This window comes from Rhododendron vialii, chromosome 6a, assembly GCF_030253575.1.
Source record: "Rhododendron vialii isolate Sample 1 chromosome 6a, ASM3025357v1".
Taxonomy (NCBI): domain Eukaryota; kingdom Viridiplantae; phylum Streptophyta; class Magnoliopsida; order Ericales; family Ericaceae; genus Rhododendron; species Rhododendron vialii.
Window position 1 is genome coordinate 29,175,928 of NC_080562.1, and position 14,724 is coordinate 29,190,651.

General features: G+C 38.9%; 2 protein-coding genes and 1 long non-coding RNA gene across 3 annotated transcripts; all 3 read left to right on the top strand.

Moving 5' to 3' along the window:
• The first annotated feature begins 4,976 nt into the window (after positions 1-4,976).
• Positions 4,977-7,309, top strand: LOC131330127 (uncharacterized). The gene is made up of 2 exons (XR_009200974.1): positions 4,977-5,457; positions 7,194-7,309. It is a non-coding gene; the product is annotated as an uncharacterized LOC131330127 (long non-coding RNA).
• Positions 7,310-9,816: 2,507 nt separating this feature from the next.
• Positions 9,817-13,247, top strand: LOC131330119 (receptor kinase-like protein Xa21). The gene is made up of 2 exons (XM_058363606.1): positions 9,817-12,511; positions 12,629-13,247. The coding sequence occupies exon 1, from the start codon at positions 9,842-9,844 to the stop codon at positions 11,603-11,605; it is 1,764 nt and encodes a 587-aa protein (XP_058219589.1). The 5' UTR covers positions 9,817-9,841; the 3' UTR covers positions 11,606-12,511; positions 12,629-13,247.
• Positions 11,821-12,339, top strand: LOC131328597 (probable LRR receptor-like serine/threonine-protein kinase At3g47570). The gene has a single exon (XM_058361523.1). It carries the CDS (start codon positions 11,821-11,823, stop codon positions 12,337-12,339), a length of 519 nt encoding a protein of 172 aa, XP_058217506.1.
• Positions 13,248-14,724: the final 1,477 nt, after the last annotated feature.

Below are 14,724 nucleotides of genomic sequence, written 5' to 3' on the forward strand. Positions count from 1 at the left end.
AACCCAAAAGATAGTTCAATCCCCAAATTCACAAACTCGCCCAATATATTATTGAGTTCTACAATAGAAAATACAATACAATACAGTTTAGTTTACAAAGATAGACAAGTGCTTCCGAAAATAGCTTTAAACAATGACATCAGCATGCACTCTAAGCACTCCATGACAATGACCTGCAATGTACCTGAAAATGATAGGTTGAGCTACACTAGCCCAGAGAAAATTCTATACCCAAGCTATATGTTAATGCGATGAAACATACTATAAAAAAGAATGATTTCCACTGAATTATCTAGTATACAAGGGGCACCACAATGAACCGACGAATAATGACTATGAAACTCAATACGTCTCTTAGATATTCCTAACCATTCGTACATCAACTAAGAGCAGCATTAAGCATATATCAATCTAAGTAACCCACGACAGTTTCTCAAACCATTTTTAAGACTCCTCAAAAAGAATGTCACCATGTATCTCCTCGTTTCTTACCATTTTATCTCAAGCCTCTTTTCATTAATGAAAACATTCCTTTTTGATTTTCAAAATAATTTTTAAAAAGTACTCTCGATCTCTACGGGTCAAGCTCTGTTGATTCACTTGAATACCGGAAGATTTTTCATAAAAATTATTTTTCCAAAACCAAGTAGCTCATTCTCCATTAACACATCAAATAGTGAATTTAAGAAGAATTTTTCGGGTCTTAGGCCCTATATACCCACAACACATTCCGGGTACTCGTGACCCCATACATCCACTTCACATTCTAGATCTTAGGGCCCCATACACCCATAATACATTCCGGGTACTCGTGACCCCGTACATCCATTTCACATTCCGAGTCTTAGTGCCCCATACACCCATAATACATTCCAAGGTCACAGTTTTTCATTCAACATCATTCAATGTATTATAAACTCACAAACATGTCCTTTTGTACATTATTAAATACATTAGGTTCACGTTATCTCTCGAAGTTTATCACAATGCCCCATGTCACGAACCGTACCCAAAATGACTCTACAACACACCATCCGCTGGGTTCTAAACGAGAATCTTATAGATCGGGTGTCAAGGGAATCTAGGAAGATCAACGAGACAAGGCAAGAGGATACGGGTTACTCTATTCTCATCCGGGCCGCAAGGAAAACCCCCATCGACCAACTATACACCCTACGATATACTTTATGGCCTACGATACTCAATAACAACTCCATAGTACATTTCTCAATTCACCATTCGTCACATTATGTTATAATGCTTAACAAGTCTATATCGATCATTAATAAATGCCACAAAATCTACTTCAATCGACAAAGAGCACAAATAATGCACGAGTATCCTAATCATTCAATTCTACACTTTTCTAAGTTATGACGAGAGCCCAAGGAGATTGATTGGTCAACAAATCTTTCGAGGTACGAACAATCAAGTTTAGAAGCGATTCAAAGGTGTTTAGAGAGTGCTAAAAGTGATCGAGGTTCAAACGAGCATGGGAAGAGCAAGACGTGTCAAAATTGTCTAGAAAACAAGGGGGTATCAATACCCTAAAATGAGGTATCGATACTTGGACGGCTGCTGTCCAGAAAATGCTGGGGTATCAATACCCCGTTTTGGGGTATCAATACCTCGGAGTTTTTTAACGAATTTTCAGACTTCGAAAGGTAAAACTCCAACAACGATGAATCAAGGCACGATCTAAGCACATAATCAACTCATAAATACATAGAGAGAGTAAGAAATCCCTATCTCGAAGTCAAGATCGAGACCCACGTGAGTCGAGCAAGCCCTAGCTCCATGGACTTTAAAACCAAGTGAAATACACCTCCTCCGAGCTTGAACGAACACAACCCGAGGCCTAAAACACTTGAGGAAGTCAATTTGATGGAGGATCTTGGTGGGTTTTGAGTTTGGAAGTGGGTTTGCAAGTGGAGGAGTGGAGAGAGAGAGAGAGCCGAAGGAGAGGGAGAGAGTCGGCTAGAGAGAGTCAGAGAGAGAGAGAAAGAGTTGTGGGAGACTTTGATCTCCTACAACACACACACACACCCCCTTTTATACTCCTATATTCTTTAATCACACACCCACTCCCTCAAGTAACAATCCTTTCATTTAAGCCCCAAATTAAATAAACTCACAATTTCTCATTTATTCAATACTTTAGCATTTATAAAACCTTCAAATCATTTTCCGAAAATACGGATCTCTACATGATCATGCTAAATCCTATGGCATGAAGGATTTTGCTCAATATCGAAGTGAAGTAATGGCTTATATTTAGTTCTCTTCTACGCGGATGTGTTCTTTGTATACAAAAACAAAGCTATTGACATTGAAATATCTGAAGAAGACAAGTCTGTCACTCGTGTATCATTGGATTTATTTGAATTTACCGGTCATACATCTATGCTGCTCTTCCCTGAAGCTTTTCCTTTTCAGATGACTATGCTTCCTCTGGTGAAAACAAATACGTATTCAGTGATTATATTTGTTACGACTTTAATGTTACCACAGCGATTGGATTAGACTATCTGATATAAATGATTTATTGCTGGGAACAGTTAAATAACATCTGCTGGATCTTGACCTTCAGTAATGAACTTATGTATTTCCCCTTAATTGTAAGTAGGAGGACATCTTCTTGAAAAAATACAGGATTAAGGTGACAATAATATGCAAAGAAATGATGATGTTGGATCTGTTGTTACATTTGATTCATAAGTATACTGTATAGTTCACTAGTTGATGTGGTTACTTCTAATGGTTAGAAGGTAATATCAAGTGCCAAGTGTGAGGGATGATGTAACCTCAAGGGTTTGCCTCGTGGTCAAGCGTAGGGACTTGGGGGTTTGCTTCCTCTCTCGTAATTGTCATCAAATATTGTAGAGCCAGTCCATTCGAGGTTGCATGTAAGCTATCACAGATACCCTGAGTTATTCAAACAAATGTGGTAGTATCACCGTTATACGTAATTTGAACAAGTTTATGCTGGCAGTAGACAAGAAGTTGTTCCACTTTAACTTCATCACTAGATGTGCTCAAACCTTTGGCCATATATTTAGAAAAAGGCTTCATATTCTATTATACAAAGAGTGAATTTAGCACAAGGGGTGATACCATAATGAAGGAGATGGTGATATCTCGATCCTACACCTTGTGCTGGTGGCTTTTGTGAAAGAGAGAGAGAACACAGAATGAAAGGAAAAGGGCAAAAATTGGCTGCATCTCCCTTTTAATTGAGCCAAATGATGCATCCCTATCCTAACTCTTGAACTTCAATTCTTGCAGTCAAATGGGTGTTTTCGGAAATGCCGTGACTGATGTACCAAAACAAACTTTTACAATAGGATTGCGTGAAAAGAATAGAAACTATAGACTTGATTAAAATGAAATTTAGGTTGAATTCCAGGGCCCTGCATTATAGCGGTAAGAGTGGAAAAACGAAAGGGAAGAGTTCAGACCATTCGGTTTCTTATCAACAAAAGCTTTGCCCTCAATAATTGCACCCTGTTTTGTCCCATAGGAAGACTTGACTTATGCCATCCTATTGTTATTGGTCCTCTTCCTGTTTTCCTACCTCTCGGCCGTGTCATTCCCTCCAAAACTCAATTATATCTCTCCGTATTCTATATCCACCCAAAATTAATCTGGTCATCCAGGGGCGGTCCTAAGGGGATGCAAGTGAGACTCGACCCCTGCATAACTCCCAATATTCTCCTGTATAAATTCTATGGGATTGACTCCTACAAGTCCTTTGAGTGGTTCGTCGAAAAAACGAAAAAATATTCTTAAAGTTTCTACATCTATGGAAGAAAAATCCCTAACAAATTTATTTATCAATCCTTTTTTAGGTTGCGTGCATAAAATTTAACCAAGGCTACGCATATACACACAATATCGTCTCTTATTCGGACCTTCCAAGTAGCAATGTGTACGTATATGTATAAAATAATTATTATGAATATGAAAATACACCTAATTCAAGTCCATACTAGACACAAATCATGTGTCTACCACTACGGTCAACAAATGGTCCTTACGTATTTACGAAGTCATGGAGTTCTGTAAGCTTGCATTTTTAGATCGACTTCGCAATTATTGAATCCAACGGTTGGAATGTATACTATTATCCACACAAGTCCTGAAACAAGAAAAACAAGTAATAAACTCCAAGTAATACACTAAACAAGCGTAACAAGATAAATTAGGGACCGTTAATGGGGACATTTAGGCCAATATCAAGTATTCATCTTGGGAACATTGGTTTGTCAAGTTACATATCGCTATCTTCAAGAGGCGTCAACGTCTGAGAAGCATGAGCAATGAGTTGAGTTTTGTTCACCCTCCACTTAAGATGGTGAACTTTACCTTCCTTTCTATTGGTTGAAGTGGGGTGAATCCCACCACAAAGTATGTGGATCTCACCACAAAGTGATGTCATGCTTACCAAAAAGTGTATTGCAAGGGTGAGACCTACACTATTTCAACTAATAGGAATGAGGGTAATGTTCACCCCCTTTTAAGGAGGGTGAACAAAATTGCACTCTAAAAAGTGTGTTACGGTTCCCCTCTCTTTTGTCTCATCCTTTCTTCTCCCTCCTCTTCATGATTTACTAGCTTCTCTCTCATGTTCTTTTGTTCTCTCCCCTTCCTTGTTTTTTAAGACCCAATAATTCTATGTACCCCGAAATAAGTAATCAATGGTCCAAATTTTAAATTGAATTGAATTTGGACCATAAGTGAATTGAATTACACATTTCAATGTATTTTCGGGGTATAAAATAACTCTATGTACCCCGAAAGAGTATACCCCGGAAATATCTTGAAATGAGTAATCAATGGTCCAGATCAAAGTGAATCTGAAGCATTGATTACTCATTTTGGATACTTTGGAGGTACCTAGCATCGCTCGTTACTACCTTCTTTAAAGCTAGGCAACTTTCTAAAACACTTTCAAACTACGACACACTATGTGACAACCCGTTTTTAAGCTTTTAAAAATTCGGAATTCAATAGAGATTTTTGTTTGGAAAACAGACTTCACAATTAATCTCAGATTATTATTTTAAGGCTATGATGAATTTTGAGTATTTTTCTGAGAAAGAAACCCGAACTACGCGGACGAAACATTACTCGTTTTCGCGTCCGCGTGGGGGTTTTCCTTGCCAACGGTCCATTGTGGTGAGCTTCTGGAAATGGGCTAGGCTCCCACTCCATTTATTTCTCCTTCACCTGCCTCCCTCCCCAGCCACACACCTGTCTCTCTCTCTTTTCTATAAAATACCTCATTTTTCTCCTTTCTTTTCCCAGACAACTCTATCCCTCTCTCTCTCTCTCTCCTTCTTCTTCTTTCTTTTATTTGGCCAGGAGGAATTCCCTCCACCCCACTGCCAAAAATCCACACCATCCACTACCGCCGATAAAGATTACACGCAATACTTTTTGGTTCACGCATTAGAGGTGAGTAATTACGAATATACTCTGTTTACATAATTATATATGGTTTAGAATGCTGCATACGTGATTATCTATACTACTTCTTTTAAATGTACGAAGGTGTTTTCTACTTTTTGTTTTTCACAAATGTCACGATCACTTGCAATTAATACTTTGCCCCATCCTATATACGCCTCTTCCCAACCGACACAAAACGGTTACAAACAAAACACCAATGGGTGCCTCTTAAATAAATAAAGTACTTACAAAACCGTTACAAAGTAATTGCAACAGACACAACTAATTGCATAACAAACAAGCAAAATAATAATTTTGGAAAACTAATTATATAAATAGTCTGATGCACCCAAATTGAAGTGGTGCGTGGCTAATGTCTTCCTAACTAAACCACTGCATGTATGGCTTTTCGAATATGGACCAGTGCGTGGCTTTTCAGTAATGAACCGAACCAGTGCAAGGTTTGGAACATTGCATCAGTTGGTTTCGAACCATTGCTACTTTTCTATCGTGACCCTCTGTGAACTGGATGGTACAATTTCGGACAGTCATTTGCATGCCTATATAAACAGATTGTGTACGGCCATTTCATGCCTCCAAAAATCAGAGAGCACACAAACACTTCCGCATATATAGTCCGAGAGAGCTCTGCATAGTTTCCGTCCGTGGGGCATGCATTCCAAGTGTTGCGTTTGCGTGCATAAAGTTCGTTGCATCTTAGGAAGCGGACGTCCAAAATCGTGAGCACCTTGGCAAGGGCAAAATCTACTTTTAAGGACACAGTGACCCATTCGTTGGACTTGATCTACTTAATATTTTCGGAGTCGACAGTTTGTGAGTTGTATTTTTCGATCCTTGTATTTTTCGATCCCGTTTACTGCTGTTGTTCAATCTGTTTTTCCATTGGCCTAATTAGTTGTAATACACAGTTTGTAATACGCACTGCACTGGTCCATATTTGAAAAGCCATGCATTGGTTTAGTTAGGAAGACATTAGCCACGCACCACTTCGATTTGGGTGCAAACCATGGAAGTAAATTCAGGCCAAGTTAAAATAAGATTGGCCCAAAAAGAAAAGAAAAGAACTCTTATCCCAATTTATTTTAATCAAAGCCCGAGACCGAGCAGTGGTTCCTTTCATACCGAATGACCAATAATATTCACGAGCTCGATCTCAATGACATACCCGCTCCAAAAAGAACTACAAATTCAACGGTACTTGGGCTTCAAACAAACCACGTGCAACGCACGTGGCAAAACGACTAGTGTGTTTAAAAGCATCAAACCTCGCATGAATTTATTAAAATTGGACGGCTTGCAAGGAAGCGTCACTTTTAATTGAAAAGAAATTCTGATCGTTGATAATTGAGCTATTGAATATGATGTTGTGATTGAATTGCTTAAAGAGAAGCAATTAAAGTTAAGGGATGAAATTCCTTTAAAGATAAAGGAAACCGAGGTTATCGGTATCATAACATCTGAACATTGAGTTTGGCCATTATGAGGAGTATTGCCGAGTATTCCAGGGTCTTGATATCATTACCTAAATCTTGGGCTAGCTATCCAATCATTGCCGGTGTTCAGTTCATGAAAGATGTTGAAAAGAGATATGTCTGTTCTCATCCCCATTCTTTTGTAAAGTGGAAAGAAAATGCATAAAATGACTTTGCATGCTAAATTGTGGAAACTTAGTATATCGTAATTCTCACTGAATTCGTTTTGTGTTTATGAAACCCTTTCAGGGCAAGTTCGTGATGATCGGATAAAAAGAATTGAAAGAGTTGTACTGTTTTTATTTGAAGATGTATAAGAGAATTTTTAGACCGTATACGAAATAATTGTATTATTTAGAGATTTTAGGGCCAACCTTCATTTGCATATTTTTTTTTGGTAAAGCAACGACAGAAATTACACGATGTTTTTAGGCCTCTGGTGTTTTCTTTTCACTTGCCGATCAAGATTCCGGGTTGGGTCGTGACACACTAACACAATAGATAGTACGTACTCCCATTGGAGCACTAAACAAACTCAGATATTCACTACTCATAACTAATTAATGGTGGACCTTTGGCCTTGGCTCATAATCTTTCCCCTTGGGTTGGAATCCTGAGGGTGAGATTGTGAGTTCGAGTTGATATATGGAACAACAGTAGCCCCTCGTAGTAATCTAACTTACTAACGAACTGAAGTCCTATCGTGTGGTATAAAAACAAACAAACTAATTAATGGTATTAATTAAGCTTGTCAAGTTGGTTGTCTCATTTCTCTTTCCAGTGGTGACCTAAGTTCGAGTCCCACGGGACGCAAGTTTGGGGTTCAAGCCAATAGATAGACTCTGAACCCCCCATTTGACTAACATATTAACACCCTCTAACATGTATATTATATGACCAAAAAAAAAACATTTTAAAACACCTATTGGAGATGCTCAGGGTACCATTATCACTTAAGTAGGCAACACCACGACTTGGAGTTGAATTCCAGGGCCCTACATTATAGTGGTAAGCGTGGTTAAAAAACAAAAGAAAAAAGTTCATCAACGAAAGCTTTGCCCTCAATAATTGCACCGTGTTTTGTCCCATAGGAAGACTTGACTTATGCCATACTATTGGTATTCGTCCTCTTCCAGTCTTCCTACCTCTCGGGCCCTCGGCCCTGTAATTTCCTCCAAAACTTCTCCATATCTCCCCTTATCCTATGTCCACCAAAAACTAATCTGTTCATTCACCGGCTGTCCTAATGAGATGCAAGTAGGGACCCGGACTCCTGCACAACTCCAAATATTCTCGCGTAATAATTCTATGGGATTGACACCTACAAGTCATTTGAGTGGAAATTCTTAATTTTTTTACATGTGTGGGGTGAAAATCCCAATTTGTTTTATTTGTTATCAATCATTTTTCAGGTTGAGTGTATAAAATTAAACCATGGCTACGCACATACACAATATCGTTTTCTATTCGGATCTTACAAGTAGCAATATATACGTATAAAATATTTATTGTATTACATTATGAATATGAAAATAATGTGATTCTCAGGCCACTGCGGCATCAAATGGTCGGTCCGTGTTTACTAATTCGTGGAGGGAATTACAGCTACCTTTCAATTGATTTATCCTTGAATGCACATAGTTTGCCTCCCCACTTGCACTACAGTTGGATTCTTGCTCCAATTTACTAATCCCAGATTTTTTTGCTGGTACTAATTCCAGACTTATTATTATGCCTTTCTCCAGTTATAATGGATGCTGAGAGCTTAGTTCCAACTAGGCCAGTCAATTGGCCGGGTCCGATCCGGACCTGACAAATCCGAATCCGATCCGAAAATCTGAATCTGATCCGAAAACTTTTTTACTTCAAAAAAATACAAATTTTAAAAATTTAAAAATTAAAAAACTTCTTAAAAAAAAATTTCAAAATAAAAAATTTGCAGTTTTATTAAAAATTTAAAAATAAAGTTCGGATCGGATTGATAACGGATTTAATCCGATCCAATCCGTATTTGGATTATCGGATTATTAAATCGACGTTATCGGATTCGGATCGAATTTTTCGGATCGGATCCGGTCCATTGACATGAGCTAGGGACCCACATTTATATGAGAGGGATGTGGTTGAGGTATGACAAATTGATATGTCCCTAGCATCTCCCTTTTACCAATGGCTCCTATAAAGGAATAATTTCTTAAGGAATTTTACCAATTGGAAGTCGTATATTACCTTTTTAATTCTATGGGGCTCTCGATCGAGATCTGGTTACCTCGCCTGAGCCTCTAGTTTGGATGGATGGGTTCTGCCCTAGCCCTTCGCCTGAGCCTCCTAGTTAGCGACTAGGTTTGCCTAGCCTGCACAGTGAAACACGACTAACAAACCACACCGGAGGAACTCCGGAATGGTCCTCCGGCATGAGAGTGAGATAGTGCGGAGCAGCTTTCCTCCTCCGCCTTTTCATCCTGTAATGGCATGAAAAAAAATGCTTAAGACAGTGTATCACGCCTCTCGATTGTGTTTTAGGCCAGCTTTTCTTTCACTCTTTTCCTCAATATGTCGATATCAGTCTATGCTCTCAATTTTAGATCACTCAACCAATAGTTTCATGAGAATATACTATATATACCGGCGGTGTAAATATTTGTTTCTTCCAAATCAATTACATTGCCCACGTTGTCAAAGCAACAGTCTCAATTAATAGAACATGGCGACATGGCGCAACGTAATTGATTTAGAGAAAATGAATGTTTACACCGGTGGTGTAAATAATTTAATATCTAGTTTTATATGCGTGTTCTGTCTTTTTCTTTCTACAGTAATTTGATTTATGCTGTTAGATTTAACCGATTGAAACCACAGTTTTTGTGCTACTGTTCTAACACCTTCTCCATCACCAGATGGGTCTGCTATTTTCATGGTCATTATTCCTTACACTCTTGCTTTCGGCTTCAGTTGCCGAGACTGTTCATGGCGGGAACGAGACTGACCGACTAGCCCTGCTCTTGTTCAAGGCCCAAATCACGGGCGATCCTTTTGGAACTTTTGACTCGTGGAATGAATCCATCCACTTCTGCCAATGGGTTGGCGTAACATGTGGCCGCCGTCACCGCACGAGGGTCATTGGGTTGAACTTGGATCATCAAAAATTGGAGGGACCCATATCGCCTCACATTGGAAACCTGAGCTTTCTTAAGGAACTATCGCTGAGTAACGACAGCTTCAGCCATGAAACCCCTCCACAACTTGGCCGTTTGAAAAGGCTACAACTGCTAGAGATGACTAACAATTCATTTACCGGTGAAATTCCCGCCAACATATCTTTTTGCTCTAACCTCATTACTCTTACCCTTGGTGGAAATATATTATTGGGGAAAATCCCCGTGGAGCTTGATTCCCTCTCTAAGCTACAGGTGCTGGAATTTGCAAGTAACCATCTCACTGGAGGAATTCCTTCATCGTTAGGTAATCTATCGTCTCTGAGATGCTTCTCGGTGCAAGTTAATAGTATTGGTGGGAGTATTCCTCATGCACTGGGAAAATTGAAAAAGCTAGAAGTTCTTGCACTTGGACATTATATTTTGGTTGGTACCATTCCTTTCTCTATCTTTAATGTCTCTTCTCTCACACAATTTAATGTGGGGTCTAACCAACTTCAAGGTATGCTTCCCTCAGAACTCGGAAATACTCTTCCTAATCTTCGATTCATTGAAGTTAGCTTGAACTTATACACTGGATCAATTCCCATTTGCATATCAAATGCCACCAAACTATACCACATTGGTTTCGCAGGTAACAAGTTTACCGGAAAAGTGCCTTATTTGGAGAAGTTGAAAAATCTTGGGCGGTTAATCTTGGCTGAAAATCATTTCGGATATGGGGAAGCTGATGACTTGAGTTTTCCCAATTCTTTAACCAATGCTACGCATTTCACCCATCTATTTCTGACCACAAACAATTTCGGAGGGTTATTACCCAACACGATCAGCAATTTCTCAACTAATATGGTCACTTTGCACATAGATAACAATAAAATAGTTGGGAGCATCCCAACTAGACTAGCGAATCTGGTCAATTTACAAATTCTTTGTCTATCTGTCAACCGTTTGACAGGTCAAGTTCCTTCTGATATTGGTAAGCTTCAAAATTTAGAGTTTTTGGGTCTCTTCGGTAACAAATTCTACGGGAACATCCCGTCGTCCATCGGAAATTTAACTCGATTAACAAAACTTCTACTGTATGAAAACAATCTTCATGGAAGCATCCCTTCAAGTGTGGGCAAATGCCAAATGTTGGTGCACCTAAGACTTCATCAAAACAATCTTATCGGTACCGTACCTAGAGAAGTTATGAGTCTCTCATCACTAGTCCATTTGCACATTTCTCGAAACAATTTGACTGGTTCTCTTCCAATGGAAATTGGAATTTTAAAAAATCTCGAGGAACTATATGTTTCTGAGAACATGTTATCTAGTGAAATTCCAAGCAGTCTTGGTAGCTGCATAAAATTGAGATTGCTATACATGGAGGGTAACAAATTCTCGGGTGCGCTTCCTTCATCTTTAAGTAACTTGAGAGGTATGGAGGAAATAGATATTTCTCACAGCAATTTCTCAGGACAAATCCCAACTATTTCGAGGACTTTCACTTCTTGCACAAATTGAATCTGTCATTCAATGATTTTGAAGGAGTGGTACCACAAAGAGGCATCTATGGAAATGTGACTGCAATTTCTGTCAAGCGAAATAATAAGCTCTGTGGAGGTATAGTTGAATTGGAGCTACAAAGTTGCAACTCCAAAGGGTTTACAAAGAAAAGATCTTCTCGTACCATGATTTTAATAATCTCGATAGCTTGTGGGCTCCTAGGACTATGTCTAATGTTGTGTTTCCTTTATCGCTGCTCGTTTAGAAAGAAAACAAATGTATCTTCTTTCAGGTTATTAGGGAACTCGTTTCTGGAATTGTCGTACCGAAGTCTACTTAAAGCTACTGATGGGTTCTCTCCAGCCAATTTGATTGGCGTCGGTGGCTTTGGGTCAGTGTATAGAGGAACTATTGATCATGGAGAAAAAGTTGTTGCAATTAAGGTACTAAATCTTCAAGCCGCTGGAGCTTCCAAGAGTTTCATAGCCGAGTGTAAAGCCTTGAAGAATATCAAACACCGAAATCTTGTTAAGGTGCTCACAGCATGTTCAAGTGTTGATTATCAAGGCAATGATTTCAAAGCTCTCGTATATGAATTCATGGTCAATGGAAGCCTCGAGGAGTGGTTGCATCCAAATGAGAATGGACATGGGGTGCGTAATGAGTCAAGAAGTTTAAATCTTTTTCAGAGGTTAAACATTGCAATTGATGTTGCTTCTGCACTTGATTATCTCCACCATCATATCTCATAACCAATTCTTCACTGTGATTTGAAGCCCAACAATGTTCTTCTAAATGAAGAAATGACTGCACATGTAGCTGATTTTGGGCTAGCAAGATTCTTTCGAGATACTACATGTACTTCGTCTGTGAATCAATCAAGTTCCATTGGCATAAAGGGGTCTATTGGTTATGCTGCTCCAGGTAAATGTACTTCTTAGCACTTTTTGGCTTTCCTTTACTTCCCAAAATCTAAACGGTATTCACATATTCAGAATTCTTCGAAATCGTAATTGCATTTTTTCACCCCGTAAATTGTAGAGTATGGCATGGGAAATGAAGTGTCAACATCCGGTGATGTGTATAGTTATGGAATCCTTGTATTGGAGATGTTTACAGCCAAGAGACCTACTGATATCATGTTTATTGATGGTATGTCTCTCCACAACTTTGCTAAGATAACTCTCCCTGAACAAGTGGAGACCATTCTTGATCCAACACTGCTTCAACAAAGAGAACAAGGGCAGCAAGCTCAAGCATCAACAATGGTCGTAGCCAAAGTTTTGCTGGAAGTCACAAGGTTCGGGAGATCTTGATTTCAATACTTAATGTTGGGACTGCCTGCTCAGAAGAACTTCCTAGAGATCGACCGGCGATGCATGACGTTCTTACTCGGTTGCATGCATCCAAGAAGACTCTTCTTGGAGATTGAAAATGGATCAGGGTTAAAGTGTGACCGTGACTAGCTAGGTATGAACCCTACTTCACGTTTTCAATTGTCTCAATGCCTACATTTCTTACTAAGCCAGCAATATTTAGTTTGGTTAAACTCTGTACGAAACCAGCAATCTTTAGTTTCCTGTGTGTTTGTACCATATTTCATCGCCTGTCGATGATCGATCGAAAAGTGGCAATTATGAGAGTGTTTTCTATTTTATTATTATTACTATTGGTATTTGTATTTTAATAACATGTGCAAGACACGTGGCGTATCTCTATTTACTTGGAGGTTGACAAGACACATGACATTGCCCTACACACTTGGAGGTTGAAAAGAACACTTGGCATGTTCTTACACACTTTGTTGTTAGTGGGTAGTTATTTGGACAAGTGGAAGCAAAGTAGAATGAAGAAATTGGGAAGTTATTTCCTACGAAACTTTGTTTTTCTATAAATAGCCTTTTTAGGCATCATTGCAAGGACACACAAACAACGCCAACAGGCCTTTATCTTTTCTTTTCTAAGAGTAGTTATAACTTGTAATTGTTCACTCGATTATCTTAATCGATTGTTCTTCTACTTTGGAGATTAATAAAGTCCATTTTATTATTCTTCTTCTACAATCCATCCACTTCATTGTTTGTTTCCAAAGAAGTCCTAAAAACGGTAAGGAACCTGTTTCGGCTCCAAGATGGCTCAAGGACTGAGCGAGCGTGCCAGGACTTGTCGCGTCCAACGTAAAGGACTGAGTGCCCCTTTTTCTGACTTCGAATCCATGAGGGCGATAATGCTGCAACCTAAGGGCTGGATTGCAGTGAAGGTCCGTGGTTTTGCCTCTAAGAGCGAGGACTTAATAATTTCCTAACTGTGTAGGAAAAAAAGTAACAACGTAAGAATAACTTTATTATATCATAATAATAAAGTTGGAGATACAAGAGAGATAGGAATAACTTTGTTATGTCGTAATAACAAAATTGGGCTACAAGAGAGATAGAAATAAGAGAGAAATGAGATAATTGCTTTGCTAGGAAGGCTTTGGTTTTAAGCGTTGAACTTGATTGGTATGGGAACCCTTTTTTCTTCTTGACTTCTAGTATTTATAGGCCAAGGGTCTTCGATTCTACATGCAAACGGATTTGTTGGCTTCTCCTCTTGACGCCATGTGTCCTTTGTAACTTCCAATTCATGGGATCATGGGATAATGTGTAGTTATTGAAAGTTATAAAAAATTGTAGGCAAATATTGCACCGGTCCAGATCTGAGCCAAGTTTCCTGCCTTCATCACGAGCTGACAAGTGTCAGAAATAGGCCTCAAATATTGCCAAGTGTCTCAAGTAACTACCCACCAACATATTTAGTGGGATCATGGGTGGTTATTTAGGAGTAAACAATATTTACCCACAGGCTAATTTGTAATCATGGGTAGTTAATGAGATAATGGGCCTATTTCTCCTCCTTTTCCTATTTCCGTGGGCTATCAAAACTGCTAACCATTTGACTTGGTCAAATGGCTCTTTGTAAGACAGCAAGCATTCACCCACCTTCCACATTACATGGGAATTCCAGATAGTGGGCCATTTAATTAAATTAAATGGCTTTTTAATATGTTTAACCCACAAAATCACATAACAGACCTACGAAAGTCATGGGCCATTTAATTCTTTCTTGCAAATAGGCCCAACAACTCTTAAGCTCGC

Excerpts from the sequence above, each read along its gene's own strand:
- LOC131328597 (XM_058361523.1), top strand. The coding sequence starts at position 11,821 with ATGTTGTGTTTCCTTTATCGCTGCTCGTTTAGAAAGAAAACAAATGTA.
- LOC131330119 (XM_058363606.1), top strand. The coding sequence starts at position 9,842 with ATGGGTCTGCTATTTTCATGGTCATTATTCCTTACACTCTTGCTTTCG.